General features: G+C 34.4%; 1 protein-coding gene across 15 annotated transcripts in view; it reads left to right on the forward strand.

The window, feature by feature from the left end:
• Positions 1 to 25,120, forward strand: part of LOC145997443 (uncharacterized) — a 151,835-nt gene that overhangs the window by 52,983 nt on the left and 73,732 nt on the right. The window contains exon 5 of one of the 15 annotated variants that reach the window (XM_083134497.1): positions 16,264 to 22,152. The exons of 13 other annotated variants lie outside the window; for them this stretch is intronic. In XM_083134497.1, the coding sequence (XP_082990623.1) occupies positions 16,264 to 16,526 (263 nt within the window). In that variant the 3' untranslated portion in view covers positions 16,527 to 22,152. Of the gene's footprint in view, positions 1 to 7,663; positions 8,035 to 16,263; positions 22,153 to 25,120 lie in introns of those variants that run through there. One more of the 15 variants, XM_083134493.1, reaches the window with a different exon arrangement.

A 25,120-nucleotide genomic window follows, 5' to 3' on the forward strand; every position in this document is an offset into this window, starting at 1 on the left:
TATTATCTGATATCAGTGTTTAACTTTCAGCTGCAGTATGTTACAAAGCATTTCTGCAAGTTTTCTGAAAGAAATGACCATTGATTACCACCCAGCACACTCTTTCAATGCTTTAATAAATTTTTAAGTGTATAAGCTCAGAAGTAAGAAAATGTCCTTAAAAACATTGTCGCAAGACAGTAAATACTAGAGCAGGTACGTTTCTAGAATACCAGAAAATAGATGCAAGGTCATCAAATTCCTAGCCCCATTGATGTCCAGTTTTGAATCCTGTAGCATAAACTAAGAATTGGCATTTGAAACCAAATTATCCAGTGATATTCAAATTCTGCGTATAATATGCAAATGTATTGGTATCAAATATCCCAATCTTCCCATTTCTAGCATTAATATTGTTCTCGGAGCATTCGAGTTGTCCTGTTTCCTGGCATGGACGTAACTTACTTCGGTGTTGTTACTGTTGCTATTTGACATTTCCAAACCTCACTTGTAATTAATCCCACAGAGCTTCTTCATGTAGTGGGTTTTATTTTTGGTGACTGTGCTATAACGCAGTTCAATAAATTATTGCTGAATAAGGGTGACCTTTTCTGAGGTAACTTCAACCTCTCTTCCACATAGTACACCCTGAACTGCATTTTGCAGACTAACGGGTCTCTGACATCTGTACCGGCATGCAAGATAATCCTCTGCAGGAATTGTTGTTCTGTCCATGTGTGTTTGTGAATGTCCCTACATTCATCTCATCATATCAACATTCCTCCCGACCGTCACAATAGGTCCAAAGCGGCAGATGAGTGACCTAAAATAACTTAATTCAATCATGTAAGAAATTTCTGTGTGTATTCTAAGACTAAGTTATGATAAGTCCAAGTAAACCATACATGCATTCATTTTGTGCATGTTTTTTGTAAAATGTCTATGTTTAGCAATTTGATAGTAGTGCTTTATTTCTGTGCTTACAATAGCGATAATTTGTTGTAGTGATATAGTAGCAAATGCAACTTTAAAAATGTATACACTTTGTAGTGCATGCACATAGAAAGAATATGAATATGTCAAATGGAAGCATATATGTCATGGCTGTATATGCATTGATTCTGTGCAAATTTTAAGGCAAAAACTTGGTATGTGAACTCAGAACTTCAGTTCGACACTTGGGAAAGAGTAAGTCATGTACACATTTGTCCTATGCTGATAAGTGGTTAACTTGTACAGGATAAGCGATGTGTAAGGTTCTAGGCTTTCAGAATGTGCTTTGGGTGTTCGACTACTTCTGTTCTGTAAGATCGGGCTTGGAGAAGAGGGAGTCTATTGAGACACTATCATAAATGTTTTTCAACCTGCCACCACCCATTGTTAACAATTTCGTAGAAGGGTATACACAAATTCTCAATTTAACAATATTGTTAAGTGATCGTCATGCATAATATGCAAGAAATGCGGTTATTAGTTACTAGATATTACACAACATATATTGTTTTGCTATATTGCCTGCAGTGTATTTTACGGATTGCACATATATTTATTCCAAAATACAAATTGTCGAATTTTCAAGGAGAGAGACATTATGTAACATACATAATATCACATACAAGAAATCGCCGGATCTTCTTTAAGCTTTTCATCTTATTGGAAACAGTTGCTTTGCTACAGAAGTAATATGGGTTTCACTTGGTTCGTGGTAGGCTAGGAATGCATTTTTCTATAAAGCTGGTAGCATGATTTGGGTAATGGATATCAGAAAGTGCTTTTTTCTTTCTTTCATTGTCTTATGCAGAGAATAAAGAAAATACTGGAGCTGTAAATAGAATGCTCAATTACCAACAAACTTCAACAATGTCTGTTCAAAATACAATCATAAGCAGATTATTTTCTTTTATCTATGCATCACTACAATGGGATTATGTTTCTTAATCTTAGAGATTTTGAATGTTACATAGAGGTCATCAGTCTTCCCTTAGCTTTCATTCCTATCTTGATTCCTTCTGATAATATTCACTTTTCACATCTTATTTCTCTCTCATGGAATTATTCACATTGGCTTTCTTCATTTTATGACCGTTTTTATGATATTGTGAGCAAGTTACTGTATAGGATCTTTTATCTGGTTACTTGCATTGATTCTTAGCATCTTGTTCATTATTGCTTCGAAAAGCAAAATAATGGAAATATATATTATTTGGACATTGTTAGTGAACCTTGTCAGTTATTGATGTGTCTGATTAGGTTATTTTGAGCTCAATAAAAGGATCAACAATTGACGAATTGTTCAAGAAATTAACTAAAGTTATATTCGTTGCGTACTGCTCTGCTCAATAACAACTTCCAGTATTAACGACCTAACCTTTGTTACTAATATAGATAACAGTAGAAAATATTTTTTTCCCCCTTATGTAATTCCAGCATTTTAAAGAATAATCCACTTCGTGATGTTCTTTGCTAACTTACTTATGGAGTTAGTGGAATCCTTGAAGAAAATAAAGTAAGAGTGTAAATTGAAGGACATGAAAGAGGCTTATTTTTCGAAAACATGCTGCGTGGTGTGACACAGATAAAGTTGTCTGTTCAAAGCTTATTTGATAACATTTATTTAATGTTAACCCCAAGTAGCATTAATACAATATTAATCAGTGCTCAAATGTTTTATTGCTTTCTTAACCAATCCATGTAATTTCATTTGTAAAGTATATCTGTATGGACTGTGTGTAATAATCAATTGATGGTAGCGCATCTTCACGTCATGCAAATCAAATACTTCCTCTCACCCAACTTTCATTGTGAAGTGAACTTAATTTGTTCGTAAAAAAAAAACAATATTCTGGTCCCTGTTTTCTCATAGATGCACAGGGGTGCCCACAGGTGAGTTTTTGGATGCAGGTTGCATTCACCGAACTTTTGAAGGGATTTTTTGTGATGGAAATTTGAGTTAATAGTCAATACAGCATTGGACAGAAGTTGAACTAACATTATCATTTAAGCATTGATGCTGTATGAATAGCAATTACTGACTATAACGAGTAGGCTAAAAAGTATTACTTGTGGGGGGGGGGGGACTCTTACACATAATGCCGTAAAATGACGTGAATTCTGGTGGAGGGATTGAAGATAAACTTTGCGGGGGGATACAACTCTTGCATATCAGTGTTAAGTCTTAGATTGCCACAGGAATTTTAATTAGATGAAACTCAGCAGTAAATTTGTGGAGGAATATAATTTTTTTTTAAAATATATTTTAATACAGGGTGTCTATAAAAGAACTCCGGTGTTTTAAACAATGATAGCGTGCAAACGGTATTAGGTAACTCAGGTTAGTTAATTACTTTGAAATCAGTAGCTCATCAAGTTTTTTCACGCTGTTTGGAGTTTATTCCAACAAAGGTTGGCAACACTGTGCAGCGTTGACCTTGAAGTGGCCAAGCTGAGCCAAACAGAGTGCAGTTCAGTGCAACGATGATGCCACAACAGAAAGCGCAGTGTGTGATATGGCTTGTAGAAACTGGATCTGTTATTACTGTACAGCGGAACTTTCGACGCGAGTATGGTGGTGTTTAGCCTTCGGACAAAACCATTCGTCAATGACTTAGGCGTTTAATGAAACTGGAAGTGTGGATTGGAAGGAAAGGGCCTATTCCATGGCCTCCAAGAAGTCCGTACCTTACCCCCCTAGACTTTTTCGTATGGGGACATGTGAAGAACATGGTTTATGTGGAAAAAGTTCAAGATGTCAACCATCTAAGGCAAAGAATTGTCACATCTGTGGCAATCATCAACCCAGACATGCTGGCCAGGACATGGCAAGAAGTTGATTATCGTTTGGATGTGTGCCGTGCTACAAACGGGGCACACATTGGAATTTACTAAATTGTAAACAAAACTTGATAACATTACCTTCAAAAATATGTATTTACTTTTTCGTGAGTTTCAGTTTTTAATAAAATATTTAGCTTCAAAACCCAGGAGTTCTTTTATAGATACCCTAGACTTTTATGTGAATTCTGGTGTGGGAATTTGGTTTTACTTTTGTGGAGAGAGGGGGTGGGGAGATATCTGCTCTTCAATATCAAAAGTATGTCTAAAATCACTATGGATATTTTGGTGGGGGGGGGGGGACTGAGTATTAAATTAGGGGAGATTGATTATCAGTGTTCAATCTTAGGGATTTATGTGGTGGTGGGGATCGAACATTAAGTTTTGGAGGACCAAATTTACAGATATGGTATAAAATTCCTATATACCATTGACAATTCGCGTACTATCAAGGGGGTTTTAAGCGGGATTATTCGCAATGAGTGCGGGAGTTGTCGGTTTGTGTTATAACCTTCTTTTGTTCGTTGACTTCTATAAGATATGTCGGATACATAAATAAAAGGAATAATGTAAAATATAGCACTGACTTCTAAATAAGAAGTCTATGGTCCCCGTCACGGAAGAGGGGGAGAATCACTTAACCTTCCTGGAAAAATTTTAAGAAAAGTTTACTTCATAGCTTTCGAACATACAAATGTACTGTACATATTTGTCAGGGGCAAGTCGAGGTGCCGGGTTCGTTTTTGGCACCGAACATGTCAAAGGAGAAAAAGTTAGACAAGAGTAACCATGGCTGCAACCTGTGAAAGTTGGACTCCCTATTAAATTAATATTGTCTAGTTCGAAAACAAATAATCTAAATATTTTCTTGCTGGCTTCGCTCACAGTATGTGTGTGGTGTTTTGATGAGGTGATTGAATGCATCCCATTAACTTTAAAGCAGGTGCATTGTTTTAATGGTGTTGATCTATTAGAAATACTATTGTACTGTGGATTCCCAGCATGCTGTAATAATTGTACTAAGTGTACTGACTGCATAGTCAAACACCTTGTAAATTACAGTATAGAGCAGGAAAATATTTAATGTGAAACTCTCCTTCATTTCTTACTATGTAAATTATTCCTATTGCTTACTAAAATAATAATATGTATCCCAAATAGAAGGGGCGAGTTCTTTGAAGGAGCACCTTATCACCCTGACCTTAGAAATTTCTGACTAGGGCTTGGTATATGCTTCGCGAAACACAAAATGAATCAGTCACATGAAGAAACTAGTTTTTGGTTAAGAGATATTTGGTGTGCCCAGTTTGAATTTTCTACCTTATTGTGGTTTTAATAATCTTATTCTCTGCCCACGAACAGTGTTTAAACACATATATATCTAATTCACTTTCTAACATGTCAGATTATCTTAAGTATTTAATCAATCAATGTGCCAAATTTCTATAATTCAAAAATTATTCTTTTTTGAAATGAAAACAAATTATCAACATTAAATAAAAATCAATTACTGTGTACTTTTACAAACTATATTTGGAGGGTTATGATGAACAATTATTTTGGGGGAATTTTGATGAACAAGTTTGGGGGGGATGCATCCATGGCCTTGGGGGGGATGGGCACCCCCGTAGATCCTTACAGGTATTGTGCCTTGAAATAGATGTATACATGTTTTTTCTTTTCTGTAACGTATTTAAAAACTGGCCTGCTTTGCTCCAAGTTTCAATACAGTGCACAATGAGCAATAGAAAATACACAGAACATTCCCAGATGTTATTTTCTTACATGAAGTGACAAGTAGGAACACATACAATTGGGCAACAAGTGTGTAGTTACAACCTAGTGCTGATTTCTGTTATCTGCTAGACAGTATTTTGCTGGCCTAGTTGATATTGGAGAATAGGCAGACAAGTGTGGGGTCAACCCTCACAATAAAGCAGAGTGAACAATTGATAACATGACTGCTATCTCTAGAATGGCAGGATGGATGATATTGTAGTGGTTAACATTATGATCTTGTAATGAAGACGTCCCAGGTTCAATTCCGGTTAAGGTTCATTTCATTGCTTTGAATCCCAGTGAAGCTATCGTTACAGCGCTGATAAACCTGCCGCTCTGGCAGGAGTGGTAAAGCACAGCACAGTAAGATCGAATCCTGGACAAAACATGGATGTTTCATCAGTGTCATCGATCAATCAATCATCCTCATCATGAATGACCCAGAAGTATAAAGATGACATTCCAATTTTAAATTTTTACAATATCCAAGCATCAGGTATTGGTTCAGAGCAGTATCAACACAACCTTTAGTTGCTTTGCTCAGAAATTGTTAACTTTTTTTTTTTTACTGCATAGGATTCTACTGACCTTGAATTCAAGGAATTACGTCTGGATTTTCTTCGCAGGCATGAAAAATTACCATATTTATGTTAAATATCCACTTTTGCACTTTTCCCATCAGCTACATTGAAGGTGTATATTATTACTTTGAGATTTTGTACAGGTGAAATGGTTGGTTATTTTAGATGAGAAAAAGCGGTGACAATTGTTAATTACTTTCCCATAAATGGGTTAAATGGCTGTATGATTTGTCATGGAATGTTCATAAATTATTCACATGCTTTGTAAGCTGTAGAAGGAAGTATTCGTAAATGTCTAGTGTAAAATAGTCATCTACCCTTATGATGAACACATACGGATTAAAATAATTGGTTAACTATAACCGAAGTTCACTGAGTGACTGGTGATGTTCACCTTTAAAAAACAAAACAAAAAAAAACAAACTACTTTTCAACATCGTATGTTCACTTTTCAAAACTTTTAGCTTAACTGATGAGCACAGTGTAGAGAGCTGTAGGTTGCCTCTCAGCTTAAACATGCTTCATCACCACCACAAGTCAACATCACCCCCACACACACTCTTGCCCTACCTCCCCCCATTTCATATCAACTGCTCTGCATGCTATCAAAACAAAAACAGTCAGGAAACTAGTTTCTTCTTCACAGTCTTGCGAAGCACTGTACTGTTTTTATGATGTGGACATGTAATTTTTTGGTACACTAAAACCGAAGTTGAGGGTTCAGTATAAAAAACATTTGTAATGTATTTGAGTCGAGAGAAGTGATTTGTGTCAAATATGGCCAAATGTTCGCTACTGGAGTATAACATTATTTTTGGCCTGAAATTATACTTGAAAATTCTGTATATCTTGGTCATGGACTAGCTAACCTGTTAACCTTCACAGTTCAGGTGAATCTTTATTCTTAGAATTTGTAGTACAGGGTGTCCAAAAAGTCATGAAACCGAGAATTTGAGCATACATAATTAAAAGTGAGAGAGACATGAAACTTACACTGTGTGTTAATTTTGTCTATGTGTATATGTTTTAAAACCTTAAACAAGAAAATCGTGTTCTACATGAATGTTCAATATCCTTGTATTGCCCTCTGATGGGACTAATGTTGCCATAATTAACCCCATAAATCGTCTGAAATGCATAAAAATTTATTGCTCTTTTATCGACTCCACAGCTGTCTTTCATTCGTGTTTGTTTTTACTTCATAAATTCGTTTGTTTTTACTTTTACACCTTAGTAACTTTTCCCGCATACTGAACTTGTAGAACATGATTTTCTTGTTTAATGTTTCAAAAATATTCACATAGACAAAGTTAATTCTCAGTGCAAGGTTCATGTCTCAATCGCTTTTTTGTACAAAAGTTACGTACATTCAAAGTCTTGGTTGCATGACTTTTTGGACACCCTGTACAACAGAGACTATATAGAAGGGAGAATAGTGTTGTGATTTTGATTTCTGAATTCAAGACACTGAAATACTCCCTTCTTCTTTGCAGGCAGAGAAGGAAAAACAGTGTATGGGAAAAATTTCAGAGCAATTCCCGAATTGCCTGGGTCCTATCAGTGCAAACTCTGCATGAAAATTATCAGAAATAAGTGGCATCACTTCTTGTACCACAATCCCGGCCATCACAAGTGTACTTCATGCACTGCGGTGTATACCCGAATCGATAAACTCAAGTCGCATATGAGGGGCATTCATAAAATTGATATCGCAAAGTATTCACGTACCCCTGTGAGATTCGGTGTGGATTATCTAAATGAGACTGAAACTATGAATTGTAGATCAGATTTATTTTATTAACTTGGTTTAATCCAATTAAATTATGTGGTTCAGCACCTCTTGTAACAATATACCCATTCGTACATTGGTTCAGTGGGCACTGTTCCCTCTTAAGGAGTCCAGGAAGATTTGAAAAGTTACAAACTTCAAATTTGTCGCTAAGGTCAAGGAAAATATACCGTGAGTTGTTAATATAATATAATATAATATAAAATATTTAGAAGTTTAATACACATGCTACGCTATGCATTTCATTAATATGATTGTTTATAATACTGAATATTATTAAAAATCCACTATTATAAAATGCACATTTACAGATCAATGAGAATCAGATATGAAAAGTTCCTTCTGAATGTCACAGCACACCTGTATGGACACTTTCCAATACTAACATATTTATGTGAAAGAACATTTTCTGCTCTTGTTTATTTTAATAATAATGTAGAATAAACATAGAGCTTGAACCTGCAACGCAGCACCAGCCTTCTCATTCAGTGTTCAATATTATTATTTTTACAATAAGATGTTAATACTGTAAATTGTATTGTGTAAAAGAAAAAAACCTTGACGACCAACTTGAAATAAATGAATGATGCACATTAGGACTTCAAATAATTTTGTTTGCTCATGGAAGCCACAACAACAAAAGATAACTAAATGAGGTCTATGGTAAATAAAAGTTCAGAACTGCTACATTTTGTGAATTACGCCAAGTAAGGTAAAGTATAAAATTACTAGTGACAGTTTTTTTTTATTAATTTATTCATCCCTTGATATTTGATTACAGATTTGTGATAGCTTGTATGTTAATAGAAAGTGGAGGATCATTTTTAACATAATATATTGTCACGCGTAGTAAACTTTCTGTAATTAAAATGAATATCAGTTTGTTTTAACTGATTAGTAACAGAAGAATTTTATGTTGAACAGAAAAGTGCATTACACATTTTTGTCTTGGATAATAGATTTTTCTGAGCTCCTAAATGAGTCAACAATTTGAAGTTTTTCCATCAAATATGTCAAAAGTAATTACTTGTTGCTCCATGTGGACATGCAGAATGTTTTAAAAAATGCGATGAATGATTTATGAATCCAGAAAGAGTCACACTCGCATCAGTGATTTTTAAACCAATTTGTGAATAGCTGTAGCACAATTTCACAGTGTTAGTCTGGTTAAAACGTATTCAGTCTTCATTGTTAATTCCAGCCAGCCCCTGTGGCGGAGTGGTTAGCACATCGTGCTACGACACCAGGGGTCCCGGGTTTGAATTCTGGCCTGGGCATGGATATTTGTGAGTGTCCTTTCATTAATTTCATTCATCACTCATCCCAATCTTCGTAAATTAGCCAAAAGTGGCACAAAAGGCGAAGTAAAATAAAGCAAATCAAATCACAAAATTGTTAATTCCACCTTGTGTGTCAAGTGAACAGGAAGTTTAGAATAATATTTTGAAAAGAAAGTGGCCATATAACAATCAGATCCTTAGTGTCCATACTCGAATCTTCATTAGATCATGAGTATATATTATTAATTGTAACTTTTTTATATATATAAAGCTGGTACGTAATATATTTATGTAACCGATTATGCTTTAGAAGCTAGTCTGATATTTTTGGTATCCTGGGGCAATGCTAAGGATATAATGTTTCTGTACACCTACATATTTAATTGGAAAATTGTGATGATACAACTGTGAAAATTAAAATTTTATAGTAAATAAGCATATTGCATTTCAGATTAATTTCTAAAGAGTCTGAGAAATGTCGCTGTAGTGATCATGTACAAAATATGGAATGACTTGTACACATAAGTTACCTACTTGGACAGATTCTGGTGCTACATGCTTGTGTATATTTCCCCTGTGTACACAACAATCTAAGAAAGTTAATGTCAAGATAACAGAAAAATTAATCCAAGTATTAATCAAGTGTAATAGTTTTTTCACTTTCAAATGTGAGAGTTTCATTAGTTTAACCATTGCTCAAGATGTACAGCACACTTTCTGTCCTGACATGTGAAAGTAATACAGTGTTATTTCAAACAGTCATTGAATAACACAATTTAGAACAAAGTTAATTCTTTTGTAATTCTTTTTTTCATCTTCACACATGTATGGCAGAAGCATACTTACCTTGTGTTTAAGTGAACCGAATATGAATAAAATATAATTTTAAAACTTGACAACTCTTTTGTTGGAACCTCCTGAACCCCCACCCACCTCCCCTCTAAATACATCCTTGTTCATGGACCCAAAATTAAGCAGGCAACAGAATTTCTACTGTAGCCGCGGTGACGGCTGTGCATTTGCTCATAACTAGATTTATTGCAATGTTACGACAGTGTACACTGGGATCCCAATTATATGTTAGCGGATATTGCATTTTTCTCCTTTGTACTCACAGTTTCCAAGATTCAGTAAGGCCAATTGTTATAAAATTTCCCTGCATTTTAAGTTTTATTATCCGTACCTCCCTGAAGGACATAAATTTGTGGTTCCATTGCATGTTGTACTTTTGCGGTTCATATTTGTGATTGTGAATACAAAAATGGCATCAATATTTATTAGAAATGTCACGGCTGACTGATTTATTCCCCTTTGAAGGCGTTGACTTTTGAACTAGGCAACACTACATGGTGAGCATTTCCACATTCTGTTCAGGTGCCAGCAATGTATGCCCTCCACTGAATTTTGTCTTCTCCATATGTGACATCTGTGCACTGATGCCTGGTTTTGTGGACCCTGGTATTACAAGTGATCCATGATCACTGCAATTTCTGTCATATGTTCTAAAGAAAGAAATAACATTCAATGGTGGTTGTTCAATTGATTGACAGCTGTGATGGTTAATCATGGTGATTTCATCGCAACTACGGCCCCCATTTTCAAGTGGTTAGTGCATCGTGCTTACAACGCCAGGGGTTCGAATCCTGGCCTGGGCAGGGATGTTTGTGAGTGTCCATTCATCAATTTCATCATATCATCACTCATCCCCATCTTTGCAAATTAGCCAAAAGTGGCACAAAAAGCGAAGTAAAATAAACCAAATCAATCACAATCCCAAGTACTCAGTAGTTGGAAAGTTCCTAGATGAAAATTTCCTTTGGAGGGAGTGTTGATTCTAGGACTAGGCAACACTGCATGGTTAAGGTTTCCACAGTCTTGTGAGAATCACTGATTCTTGACACATTGTTGAAAAGAGTTAACTCTTTTTTAGACAAGCTGTATTTTTATGAAATTTGTTGTGGTTTGTGAGAGTAGCATTGTTTTGCCTTTGTTTTAACTTTGCTTTCATTGTAATATACAGTAGGCCAAATTATTAGATTCATTATTTGGAAAAATTAAACACAGATAAACTCACTTTCTGTAGAGAAATTTGATAGATTTATTTTTGTGACACACATTGCATTGTTATACACACTGCAAGTACTGTCAGTACTTTGGCTCTTTTTGAGCCAATTTTAAGTACTGCTTCTGTACAACTCCTTTATTTCTAAACTTCAAACCATGTTGTTTATGAAATTACACGTTTCTCCGGAGATACATATAAATAACATCCTTACAACAATCAGAATTAATATTATTTCCTTTGTTATAACCAAAGAAATAGCATAAATGGGACGGTAAACAATGCACATATTGTTCCAGGCATTTTTGCAAATGTGCAAATAATTGTGTTGCCAGCTATTCTTGGGACACAGTAAAAGAAAGGATTGCGAGAAACAGTTTGATCCCTTAAAAGGTTATAACACTCTTCAAATTTATTTATTTAGAACACTTTCAAAACAAGGAAATGTGCTTCTTTTTTACAATGAGTACAATAATTTGGCCAATACTGTACATGTTAATGCTTCTCAGAGTTACTCTGGTTTTATCAACCGTATTGGCAAAAAATGCCTCGGCGTCTTTCATTATTGGTCTGAAGTGAACCCTGGTAAATGGAATAGATGTGAAAATTATCTGTCTCTAACTGTATTTGTGTGTGTATAGGCTGCACTTTTTATTCTAGATAACTAAAAGCCATGTGCATTCTTAAAACAGTTCTTAATTTGCACTACATTATCTTGTAGAAACTACTGGTATAACCAATGTCTTCATTTGCATACTAAAAACAATAAATGTTTTCTTGAGCATAACTCGTCACTTGCAACTTACATTTCTAAGTGCAGCTTGCTTGTACCAATGTTTCAGTTACCAGTCAATCTTAAGCAATGATGTAGAAAGGAATGCTAACGACTCTTTCAACCCCCATTGTTCACCTGGTACAGTAGTGGTGGGTGTGAGCTTAGGAATTTGCAATGCTACCATCTCAGCAGAGGCGGCTCGTGACTTTTCACAGATGCATGTTACAGGTAGATGTTTCTTGCATTTACAATTATCCCCCCCTTCCCCACTACACACATTTACACACTCACTTGGAGCCACTAACGTACGCAGGGTTTTCTCTCGAGGGGTCTGGAATTGTAAAGGTCTGTTTCACATAGCTGCTTTCTACGTACGGCCGGAATAAACTATAAAATATTTTGCAATCACCAATTTAAACCTTCATTTTAAAAGTTATTCATAGACAAAAATGGTAATCGGAGATCATTTTAAGGGGTGTTTGCATTTAACACTGTTTTTTTGCTACTTTCATCCGAAACTCAAAATTTGGAGATGGGATGTATCCCCCATCAATTTGCTCGACCCAACCTCGCATACGCCACAGCTTGGAACAGCAGAGCACAAATGATACTTTACAATGACTGCTCCATATGCCACGCGCATGACCATGAACATGCGAAAAAAAATTGTGGCTGATTCTGTAAGAAGCTATCTGCAAACTTTCTTCTTATACTTAGATGACAACACTTACCATGCTGTGAATCTGTATAGCATGCTAGCAGACTGATTTCCAGAGCTGATTGGCTCCGACACTACCTCCCCTGCAGAACCGAGTGGCATTAGGCCAGATTCAGCGTACCGTGAGGTGGCGAAAGTGTGCTATGAAGCCAATAGCATGGTATTCGTTGTAGCTTAACAGCGTGCGGAAAATACATAGCACGCTGGAAATTTTTGAGCCTCTTAACGTGAGAAGTTTCATTTCACTTCAGTGTTTTATTAAACTTCTTCAATCTATGAAACATGTCCCTTTCTTTCTTTTCATTTTAGTAAATTGAGTAACATGCTATAGCACGTAGCACGTATTAAGCAGCCGCCACTGCATCTCAGTGCTTCTATTTTAATTCTTTGGCAGAATTCTGGGAAAACTATTTTTTTTTCGATTAGTACTATTGCAAAAGCTTATTCACAGGTGCAGCCTATACATACACAAATACGGTATATTTGCTTGTCAGTTTTTATATATGAATCTATTTTCCAATATAACTTTAACATCCATAGGATTCTACTACATTTTGTGTACATAGATGAAAAACAGGCCATCTTTTAATGTTGATAATACCTAGAAGATGATGATAACCATTCTTCACACTGTACAGCAAACTGATAACAATGGACATAACTACTCATTCTAGATACATTGATGCATGTACATTGTCAGACGTGATCAGTCTATACCAGTGGTTCCCAAAGTGTGCACCATGGTGCTCTGGGGTGCCGTGGCTAGCTTACAGGAGCATCGCGAAATGTTTCAATATTTTCACTGAAATGACACTTACTTGTTAGTCTATACATGGTTTTTAGGCTCACATGCCCTACTAATTACGATTGTAAATTCAATCAGTGATATGATTGTTCCAAGTATGTGCGTATTTAGTACTTTTTACACATAGTGTTTTTGAATTTGAAATTTGTGTTTATTACTTAAGGCAATCAACCTAACCACAGTAACTGAGCGTTGCAAGTGTCAGATAGGCCTACATTCTGACTTGGGTGTTGCGGAAAGATCTTGAAACACCAAGGGCACCGTGAAACGAAAAAGTTTGGGAACCCCTGGTGTATACCATACAGTGCTCATGAAAGACTGAAAACAAGATAACGCGAACATGCAGTTTTATTATTCTGAAGAAGTACAAAACTTCTCAATTTATAGCGAAACAAAATGAACAGAACAGTTACTTTTAAATGGCGGTATTACAGTTTATGTGAGGTCTTCGCTTTTTGGAATATTAAATTTGTTTGCAATTTGGCTGAATCACCTTAAGGCTTGGCTGGACCAGGAAAGCTGTTTTTTTTTATTATTATTATTATTATTATTATTTATTTATTCTTTCGAAAAACTGCTATGGTATTCCGAAATCTGGAAAATTAAATCTGATTAGAATTCCTTCTAAATTCACACTAGTTTAACAGGTTGTGAAACTATTATGAAAATTTAATAGTGAAATTGGATAACATACTGAAAATGATTTATATTCTATTAAAACAGTAAAATGATAGTCGCAACCGTGAACCTCTACTACATGGCTCCATGCAGGATAGAATTTTTTTTTTTTTTTTTAATGCTACTTTCCACTGGGAATCACCTGTGTATGTGTAATACATAGTTTTGCTGAAGATCATATATATATGCTTTGAGGCATTTGTGTTACCTAGGAATGGATGTCTGGATTTTTTTTGCACTATATTGTATTGGTGTTTTTTCATGATATAAACATCAATAAAAGATATCAAACCTCACGTCATGTTGTTAGCATTATAAATAGTAAAATGGCTCGTCTTCACATGCACCTTCAACTTAGATCCAGATTTTTCAGGCCTTTCTCCCTTAGTTCGTCATCAGGGGTGAGAAAGGAGCAAGCTTTACAAATAGGTTAAAAATAGGTAAGAAACTAATGGATTTTAATATCTTAACCTTACTTTTTAACCATTCCCATTTCAACCTATATGCAAAGCTTACTCTCGTCTTTCCGTTATAACGTTGGATTAAGTGGTAGACAATAGTCATTTTGCTATTTATGACATAAACTTGTTTTCACATTATGTAAGATTCACTAATAAATGTATCAATTGCTATATACCGAAGGCATTCATAACTGAATCGTTAAACATTGTCACATTGGCCCTAAAGAAATTGTAGAACTTAAAACTGAATGTGACTTTCACAAACGCTGCAGCCTGTTTATGATTGAAAATAGTGGATTACTTCTGTCACTGTTGGCCATTGTCCATCTGTTCTGCTGGAGGCTCCATTCCATGTTCAAGATATTTACAGACACATTCATTTATATTGTCTGTGATTTAGCAAGTGGACTACACCCTTTCCAGTTTTGAGTATATTTTACAAGTAGCCAATCTAAATGTAACTTACATACATACAAGTTTATCTTCTTATACGCTAGACATTTTCACTGTTCACTTGAAATAAGAATAAAATTGATTTGTATTCACTTAAACAGATGTCTTCAACATGAAAGTAGTGTTCATTTGTACAATTTTAGCAGCAAGACTAGAAGAAAACTGTTATAAGGCCCGAGATGATATAAACCAACGTACAATATAGAAGTAGATATTGAGGAATGTACATTTTTAAAATCTTTTTCTATTTTCTGTGGGTTAGAGAAATCTATCGATTAGTTCTTGAAGCAGTGTTTGACTTGGTAGGGGAGGGGAGCCATGTTGCTTCCTCCCTCTTAAGAATATACATATTATCATAATTATGTATTCATATTATCACAATAATTTTCAATAATAGAAATTAATTTTAAGTTGGGGAAGTTAATATGACACCACTGACATGTCAGATTGAAGGTTTCCATTCTTTTCACAACAAACTGTAAGTTATATATATGCAACATTGTATTTTTAAAAAAAGAAAATATCAACTGATTTTAATAAAGGTGCCATAAATAGTACACATTGTTATTTTAATGACAATTTGAATTTGCTTGTATTAGGTAATAGCACTTAAAAATATCTAGATGTGGAAAGTAAAATCCCCCCTCTAAATTTGAACACTGAATTTTAAGTGTTTAACGTTGAATGTTTGAAACGCACATAATTTAATTTTGTTTTTATGAAAACATTAATTTTTGTTATAACTGGAATAAAATATTGTTTAAATTGCATTTAGCATATATTAGCCTAACCTTAATATAATGCATCATTATAGACAATAACTGAAAGAAATGTAGAATATTTTTACAAGTCAAATTTGCAAATTTGTTCAGATGTAAAGTCACCATCACTGATTGTGATATCTGTAACATTACTTTTGAAATTGATTATTTTGTTTCACTTGCTGATAGAATTGAATAGGGTGGCACATTCACCGTGTACAAATAGAATAGTTTCATTCCTGGATTTGTATTTGTGAAATGGAGGTAGTGATGACTTGAAATATGAAACTGGGCTTTTCTTCTTTTTCCAGGAAGGACAATGCCCACGCAATGGAACGAAATAGTGGATTATTCAACTTTATTTACGAAACTTGCTTCTGGCTCAAAGCAATGTAACCTTTGCGGTAAAGTTGTTAATAATATGAGGAATCACTACCTCTCTCACAGCCCAGGAAGATACCAATGCCCAATATGCTTCTGTACCCTGTCAAGGCCAGACCACTTAAAAAGACACATAAAGTGGAAGCACTTGCGGGTGATGATGGATCAACCATCAACATCACAGCCTGTTTAAGAAATGGTGCATTTTGATTGGTGGCTAGTAAATTGGAACATGGTTTTTGGTCTAAACGTATTGCTCTGTTTATATGCGTAGTGTGCTGTTATATTTTTTCAGTAAATACGTGTCCCATCTTTTCACTGAGCACTTTTTTGTTTGTTGTTTTTGCAATTTTTGAAGAGGAAAAGTTTGAAATTGTTGTATCAGGATTGTAAATTAATGATTTGAGTTCAGTCACAGAGTTTTCAGATTCTGGTTACCCCACAGGGAACACAAAATGCAGACACTTTTATCTAGTCCAAATATCGATAAGTATCATGCGAAATACTCAATTTTCATTAATTGTGTATAAGTGATCTGACGAAGCAGAACATTTACTGATTCTAATGCATTTGCCAATAATTTTTGGAACATATTTTGATGTCGATATTTTAGAGGTTGGAAAATAGAAAATGGAAGTACATGTAATTAGGATAAAATACATCCAAAAACTGTGAAAAAGAAAGTTGTACTTAAAACTTTGTTTTTCTTATGCAACATTTTGGAACCTTTATCAAAGAATCTCAGAATTAACATTTTTTTTAAAGTTAAAAGATTATAAAAGCAAAGGATAAAATTAGAAGGCTGAACCACGATAATGAATCTAATGATGAAATAACCAGGAACTATTTCAAAATCTGTTTTATCCTATTGTACTAGGGATGGACCAATATGAAATTTTGCCTGATACCGATAAAGTACCAATGTAAAATTGACCGAATCCCATAACCAGTATTCTAGCAATTTGATATAAAGTTCCAAAAGGTTCCGAGAACCTGATTGGTTCATTGACCACCTTTATAAATGTGTGTTACAAGGTGACTGTTATGCAAAAGAAGCTGCATATTTAGACATTAACTTTTTTCAAAGTTAAATGCAGATTATATTTATATCCATAAAAATTGTAACAAAATGTCAGAATATTGCACGAAATTATTGGTAATTTTACCAATATGCCGATGATTAATATTTCTCACATGAACAGCAAATATGTTTTTTTTAATAACGAACTCAAGCACACAATCATACTACACGTGTATGCTCTGTTAATAATTTAAATGCTCTACTCTGCTAAAAGTTATTGCAAAATAATGTTTAATAATAGTGAGGTGAAGGTTCAGATAGAAATTGTCATCTTACCATTTAGCACATTACTGTACTTTTTCAACTCTAGCCACACAGTAGCATATTCTATTGTTTCCTATCTTGTACATTTATCATATAACCAATATTGTGGTGGGTTAGAACTTTATTAGTGTTTTTTATGTAATAGACTATAGTTTTTTTAAAGCAATGAATATAAAGTTCAACATGTAAGAATGAAGTGTATTATAAAGTATATTTACAACATTCTTCAGGATTGACTGCGATGTTTATTTACTAACAAGACCAAGAGTTGAGAATGAACAGTGTATTCATTTAATGGTGTCTTCAGAAGAATTCTTACTAACAAGAGCAAGAATAAACAATGTATTCATTTAATGGTGTCTTCTGAAGAATTCTTGTTATCAGCATGTTACATCTTGATTTTTAAATTTAACTTTGTACTCTGTATAGATTTTGCATAAGGCAAAACATGAGCGTAGAAACTATATACTGGGTAGTATATAGTGTACTTTTTAGAATCTTGTCCTTTCTTGCACTGGATGGAAATTGTCATTTTGAACATCCAATCTCAAAATCACATAATAACCCTAATAGAAAATTAGCAATGAATTAATGAAGTGATGATTTAATTGAAAGTTGGCTTGGAGATTGAACTTTTCACATAATTTTTAATTATACTGGAAACGGTTTGAGTTTTGTTCTTTCCGACATTCGTTCATTCATTTGCTGGTGAACTCCATTTTGGGTTTTATTAGCTGCTACTGGCAACTAAGTTGGAAACTTCTTTGAATAGCAGAGCATGTTGAACATGTATTCCCACTGAGAAGTTCTCAGTCAGCAGCTGTTGCAACATTTGCAAATATTGTGAGATTTGTATGACAGCTTTATTTATTAACTAAACAGACCTTTTCATGAAATTGCAATAGGCACACATAAAATAATGAAAATTTATGCATACCAATTACAACACGATATAGAAGTCATTTTTTTTTCTCAAAATATAAAAACAGCAACACTTACATGTGTGTGATAGTAGAAACTACTTGTTTCTCAGTAATAAATATGCTTTTCTGCTTAGAAAATACTTCCTTAACCCAGCGTTAGTCGACTATGTCATAGTAATGCCGATGGTTAGCATGACACTAACACCTCCATGTTTTCAAATTTTTTTTTTTTCCCTCAATATCATTTTTTGTTCATTATGTGAAAATACCACATTGTTATTTCATGTCCAGTGTACTGTTGCCAATGAACATTTCTTTGAGTTTGATTGTCATCTTCGTCCGCTGATAGTTCACTGTTGCTCTCATAACTTATGTGCCAGGCTTCTCCACATCACTATCTTCTGAATAAAGAATATCACACTGCTCCTCACCTACACCTTCATAGTCTCTATCGTCCATTAACCATTACAGTATATGAGTATTGTCCATCATGGAAAAAGCCACTTAAACACAAGAAGACCAATAAAATTCACGAAAACAAAAAAAATGTAAAAATTAGTTCCATGGCTGGTCAACATGTGAGCATCATGCTAACATTGTGACAATTTGTTTACAGGATCAGGCACAGCTCCTAATTATGGAAGGGAATGCTCCATCCTATTAAATTTTCCCAACTGTAACAAAACAATAGACAGCTAGACTGCCTCTCAAAGAGCTTTCATATTTTACAACAGATGTATAAGCATATACATTTCAATGTTATCGCAGCGCTAACATGTCGACCAAAGATTAAAGATTAAACCAAAGGTTATAGATTCTACAAGCTGAGAAAGAACGTTAGGTTCCATGAATGTTAAAGCTTATATGGACTGCTTTAGTTTCTTCATTTATTCATATATTTATGTAGTACCATTTTTGGAGTTTTGCTCAAAGTTGAAATACAAAAGTATTTGGAAATATGGAAATTTGCACATGAAATACAGAAAGTGTGATTTTTGGTACCTGTTAAAATGATTGTTTGAAAGCCTCAAGGTTGCAGGCAACATGAAGATAGCTAATGTTTAACTTAATGATGAACGTCAATGACTTCCCGAAGTTATTGTGACAAAACAGTGTTTTGTAAGTACACAAATGAAGGCATTATTTTACGATGTATTTCATGTTTAAACTGTTGTAAAATTAACACACTTCAGCTTTTTCAAATGTAAATTGCACTTGGTTTTTCCTTCTGATTTGTGGTAAAGTAAGTAAGTAAGGCGTATACATGCATAACTATATATTTTTTCCCTGTACAGTACTTCAGCTTGTACAGTTTAATGCTTTTGCGTCGTAATCAAGGTGTCCCAGGTTCGATACCCGGTGGAGGTATCCCACGGTAAAGTGTAGGTCCAGTCCCGATTAGCCTATATGTGCAAAAAATTGGACTTGAAAGGAAAACTTCAACACCGAGCTTGTACAGTTTTCCACCAAGGATCTATTTCTTTACTACACGCAGACAGTCGAGAACTACCTTATTGCGCATACCCGTTACTTATTTTCTCCTCAGATGAAATAAGTATGTAGCGAAATACACAAAGAGAATAAAGAGAAGTTAGTAAAGAATACTTATCATACATAAGTGATAAAATTTCATGTTCACAATTTGATCGGTCCATTATATATAAACTTAAAAACAGTGCCGAAACATGAAGAAGAAGTTGTGATTGTGCAGTGACAGTGTAATTTAAGAACGTTGAAAAATCTTTGAATGTGGTGGGTATCAAGAATATTAAACTAACTACCAACCAAGTTCTAGTTGTGAGTTTTAATTATGGTGTGTGAATTTACTTTCTATATGTGACTGAAACAATCAGTGACTGTGAAGTGAAGAATAATTGCAGTTTCAGCAATGAATTATAATATGTTTTGTCATTTTTACTTCATTTCAATGTTTATACTAATATTCTAGCAAAAGAAAATGTAATATTTAGTAAAAAAAATATAGTGACAGTGATTTATATTTCAAGGAAATGGTATATATACACAGCATGTAGTATGGTGTTATAATTTATTGTTATATTTAATTCGACTACATTTTCTGAATTTAATTTGTTTTTGTTAGAGGTATATATAATTGTGTGGGTGTGTGTGTGTGTTGATATATTTAAGTGTATTTGACAGAATTTATAAGATGTTGAGTTGGTTTTGGGAATTTGGAAGTAAAGTTTTACTAATGTTTATTAAATCAATATTTTAAAATATCACTGTTTTTCATTCTGTTGTAAATGTTGATCCTAAGGCAATATCCATAGGCCAAAGAGGTGACATAAATGTAAACACACACAGAAGATGATCACAAAATATACTTTTCTTGCATCTCCTTATTTTCCATATTGCATTTTATAAATGTTTCATGTTCAATGCTTCTTAACCCGTAACCGGTGACGTGGAGTCTGGGAGACTCCTCAAGAAGAAATTGTTTCAATATAACTTAAACGGTTTCACTAGCGGCAACACATGATCTAGTACCTTCCTAGGAGTGGGGATAGTGAGTCTACATGTTATTAGCAGCTGTGTTCCTTCAACTGTTTTGACAAACAGCACATCGGAGTCTGTGAGACTCCACATCACCGTTAATGTAGTGTTTTGCGAATCTGTTTCATTTGCTTTTGGTTAATTTAGAATGGCTTTTAGAGCAAGTACGTCACATAGCGTTCGTGTAATGGATCCTGGCTTTGAGGAAGTAGCTCTGGCTTGTTATAACATCCTAGAATCTGAAGACAGTGATGCAGGTGGTGATTCAGACTGTGAAATGTTCTTGTCATGCTTGACATTATAGTTTTCTTTTTTCTAAAAATAGGTTGTTCTTTGATTAGTCTAACAGGATCTCAATGTTTACTTTTCTTGTCCTTCTTGATTATTTGATATATAAAGAAATTATTTACCTAAATTTTGTTTCTTTTTCAATGACTCTCCTTACAGTATGCTATGTCACAAATGCACCTGTTACTATTTTTTATCAAATTAGTGTGGAACATATTCATGAATAAGTAAGAAAGACCTTAGCAATTTCTGTTTGTATCAGAAAAGAACCAGGCTTGACAGGAGTCTGTGAGACTCCACGTCACTGTCTGCGACACAAAATGGGTTGTCACCGGTTAAGGGTTAAAGTATTTTCATAATTGTTTGCTGCATTAACTATAAGCAAGATTACAGCATCTAACACTACGTTTCAGTCATAATGTAAGAGTACTTTCTGTTGGGGATTTTTAGAAACATACGGAATAGTATATGGCCTATCCCAAGTGTTGCCATATGAAATTCTAAATCTCGAAGACTTTGTAGTGTTGCTACTGTCTCAGTGCAACTGTGAATATTTGTATGAATGTGCATTCACATTTTCCCAATGTTTGCACAGATTTTCCACGCATGGAACTGAATTTATCATCACTATGGTAATCTATTGTAGTAAGCATTCCAAGTGGGATATATCGGACAAACCGAATTATATATTGGGAGCATGTAATATCTGAAATATTAGCAAGTAAAAACTTTTCCGTATAAATATTGAAACCTGTTAAGAGTAAAAGAATTTGACATCTGTGTAATTATAAGTCCAACATCTTTGTGCCCTTGCCCCCTCACTTAACCCTTTCCAGAGGAGCCTGAAAATAGTTTTTCCCAGGAGAGGGCTTGTTGGTTTTTATCTTCTGTTTTTCGAAAATCATAGAAAACATGTTGCTAAGAGGTGTCATTATTTAACATTTTTTTTTCTGAAATTTATAAGAACGTCCTCTTTCCACATATATTTGATATGTTACATTTTATATAAATCTTCTCACATTTACAATTTTTTTCTGTAACAATATTTTGAATGTAAAAATTATTAAACATTGTAATAAAAGTTACTGAAGAGATGTCACCATATGTAAAATTCAAAGTGGAATCCTCACTACTATTCTGAAGAGTATAGACAAAAGTGCAACATAAGTTGACATGAGTACAAGTAAGATTCAGCATTGAAGAAAACACACCTATCGGTTGGAATTCGAAATAGGTGGTTACAACACATGTACACAAGCGATGTAGTGTGATTATAGTCAGTCGTTCATTCACAATAGAATTTTATCCTGAACAATGAGCTTTACCTGTCACTGTCTTATTGAACAGAAGACTCTTCCGGAAAAGGTAGTAATGCTTAACCATATTCGATGTGTATAAACTAAGTGCCGTACCAGATACAGTGCACACATCTGAGACAGGTGTATTCTGTTTGAGTTGTTGCTGCTTCAAGATGAGCTGGCTGGTGGGTGTATGCATAGTGTTAGTTAAAAAGGCAACAGAATGACAACAGGTCTATCTTCCCCAACTTGCTGTAAGGCATTGTTTTTGTGTGTTTTGTGCCATTTGTTGAAAAATATATCTGTCTTCTTGATCTTTTTTTTTTTTTTGCAAGTTCTATGTCTCCACATGTCTTTTGAATTTTTTTTAAATAGATGTTTATATTAATGTGGTGATATAGCAAAATTACACCCAAAGGATTAATATGGTAATTTTCATTGTGATGGTATTCAAGACATGCATGAATTATCATAGTACAAAATCTTTTGTGGAATGCCTTTACAGTTTTAACAGTGTTAAAACGTCTCTCACATTTTGATATTGTTTTTCAATAATGAATGTACTCTTCTGTTCTGATATCCACTTTTTCATATTTTTATTGGAAAGCATGGGTTGAAATTTAATCGGGATTGTCTGGTCAAGCCTGCATTTTTCATTAAAATTTCTACATCTCCAGGGTGTACAAAATCGCAGGATAATTTTCATACATACGCTGGGAAAAACTAGGCACAGTTGACATAATTAGTGTTTCAAAGGCAACAGATCTCGTTGCAGTAGCACTGGCAGAGACGATCCCACGTAGGTAAAACAATGAGGGCAAAAAAATCAGGTGAAGCCAGGAATGGCTCGGTAGCTCATTTGGTAGAGCAATGGCATGATATGCCAGAGACCCAAGTTTGACTCCTGGTCGAGCCTGCATTTTTTGCTAAAATTTCTACATAGTACATCTGTGTGTGCCAAATCGTACAGACGTGTCAAGTGAGATCAGATTTGTCATGATTGTATTGTTGAAAATTTCAGTTTAAAGCAATTTGTCCCGAGTTATTTCTGTGGATTCAAAATCGCCACGTTACAACAGGGTGGCTACTCATCAAGTGTTCCTTAAATTGTGGGGATTATGCATGAATTATTAGCTCCAGGAATTCTTCATGATTTTTTATCCATACCATGCATATGCATGCCGTTTTTATTAATCCAAATCTCATTGGATTTATAAATGCCCTGAGGCAAGTTTTTACAGTTTTTTTTATTTTATTTTTATTGAAGGAAAAGAAAGCTGTGTTAAAATAAAGCAGAATTCTCCTTAGTTAGTATCCTTTTCAGAAAAATCAAATCTGAGTATGTGAAATGGCAAATGTAAACTCTGCACCTTAAATTAAATATTTTAAATTTAATACCATTTAATTGAATTGAATTAGATTCTTTTTTGGATACATTGGGATCAGACGGACCCTTTATATTGTTAATATATTTGTGTGTGTATGCACATGGGTGGGTGGTTAGAAGCGATAATATGTAAAGTTGAAAAAGAGAAAACATGTTGTTGTACCCTTGAATTTGGAAACTTCGTCTTGAAAACTGGGAATTATACTTAAATTTTATCATGGTCCTAGAGTGACCAACCACTCTGTACAAATAATGTCATCCACAAGGGCTCGCTTTTAAGCTGTAAACTGAAAGAACTTACTGCTCTATCTTGTCATGGCACAAGTGCAGTATTTGCACATTTCCTGCTTCCGAGTTGCAGATATTACACTCATTGAAATAGTTTGTGTAAGAACGGTTCATCAACTTTAGATCAACTATAAGTAAACTGGTGAAATACACTTCTTAAGGTAACTTTTTCATTTAATGTAGTGTATTGTTTGTTACTGTGTGTGGTATTATAGTTAATGCAGAAAGGGCACTTTTAACAATTCAAGATATGAACATTTGATTCACTGCTTCTAAATTAAAGTATAATTAGGAATCTTTGATGCAATGAAAAATCAAGTTGATGTCTGGACTGATTCCTAATTGAGGAGTTTTGTGACTAGATAATCAGAACGTAAAATTTACATAAATTGTCAAACATGCCCTTTTTACATTAATTGATATTCATCCTTGGTGTGTTGTGTATTATTTGTCATTCTGTTTCTATATTCTGTGGCTCAAGTATGTTCCATGGGTTGCTACATATCTCTCTCTTTCTCTCTCACACACACTAAAATTTATAATCATATAGAATTTGTTGTTGAAACTTATTCTTTTCACATCAAAGCCATGGAACATAAGGATGAAGAGATTTTCCTTGGATTGTTAACCAGCTTGATATGAAAAGGGTTCGGAGCTTTCGAAAGCAAATGTCACTCACCTACAGTTCATTCACAGTTCTCACAAGCTCTGAAACCTTTTCGGAACAAACGTGGCCCATATCCA

This window comes from Lepisma saccharinum, chromosome 13, assembly GCF_977018435.1.
Source record: "Lepisma saccharinum chromosome 13, izLepSacc3.1, whole genome shotgun sequence".
Classification (NCBI taxonomy): domain Eukaryota; kingdom Metazoa; phylum Arthropoda; class Insecta; order Zygentoma; family Lepismatidae; genus Lepisma; species Lepisma saccharinum.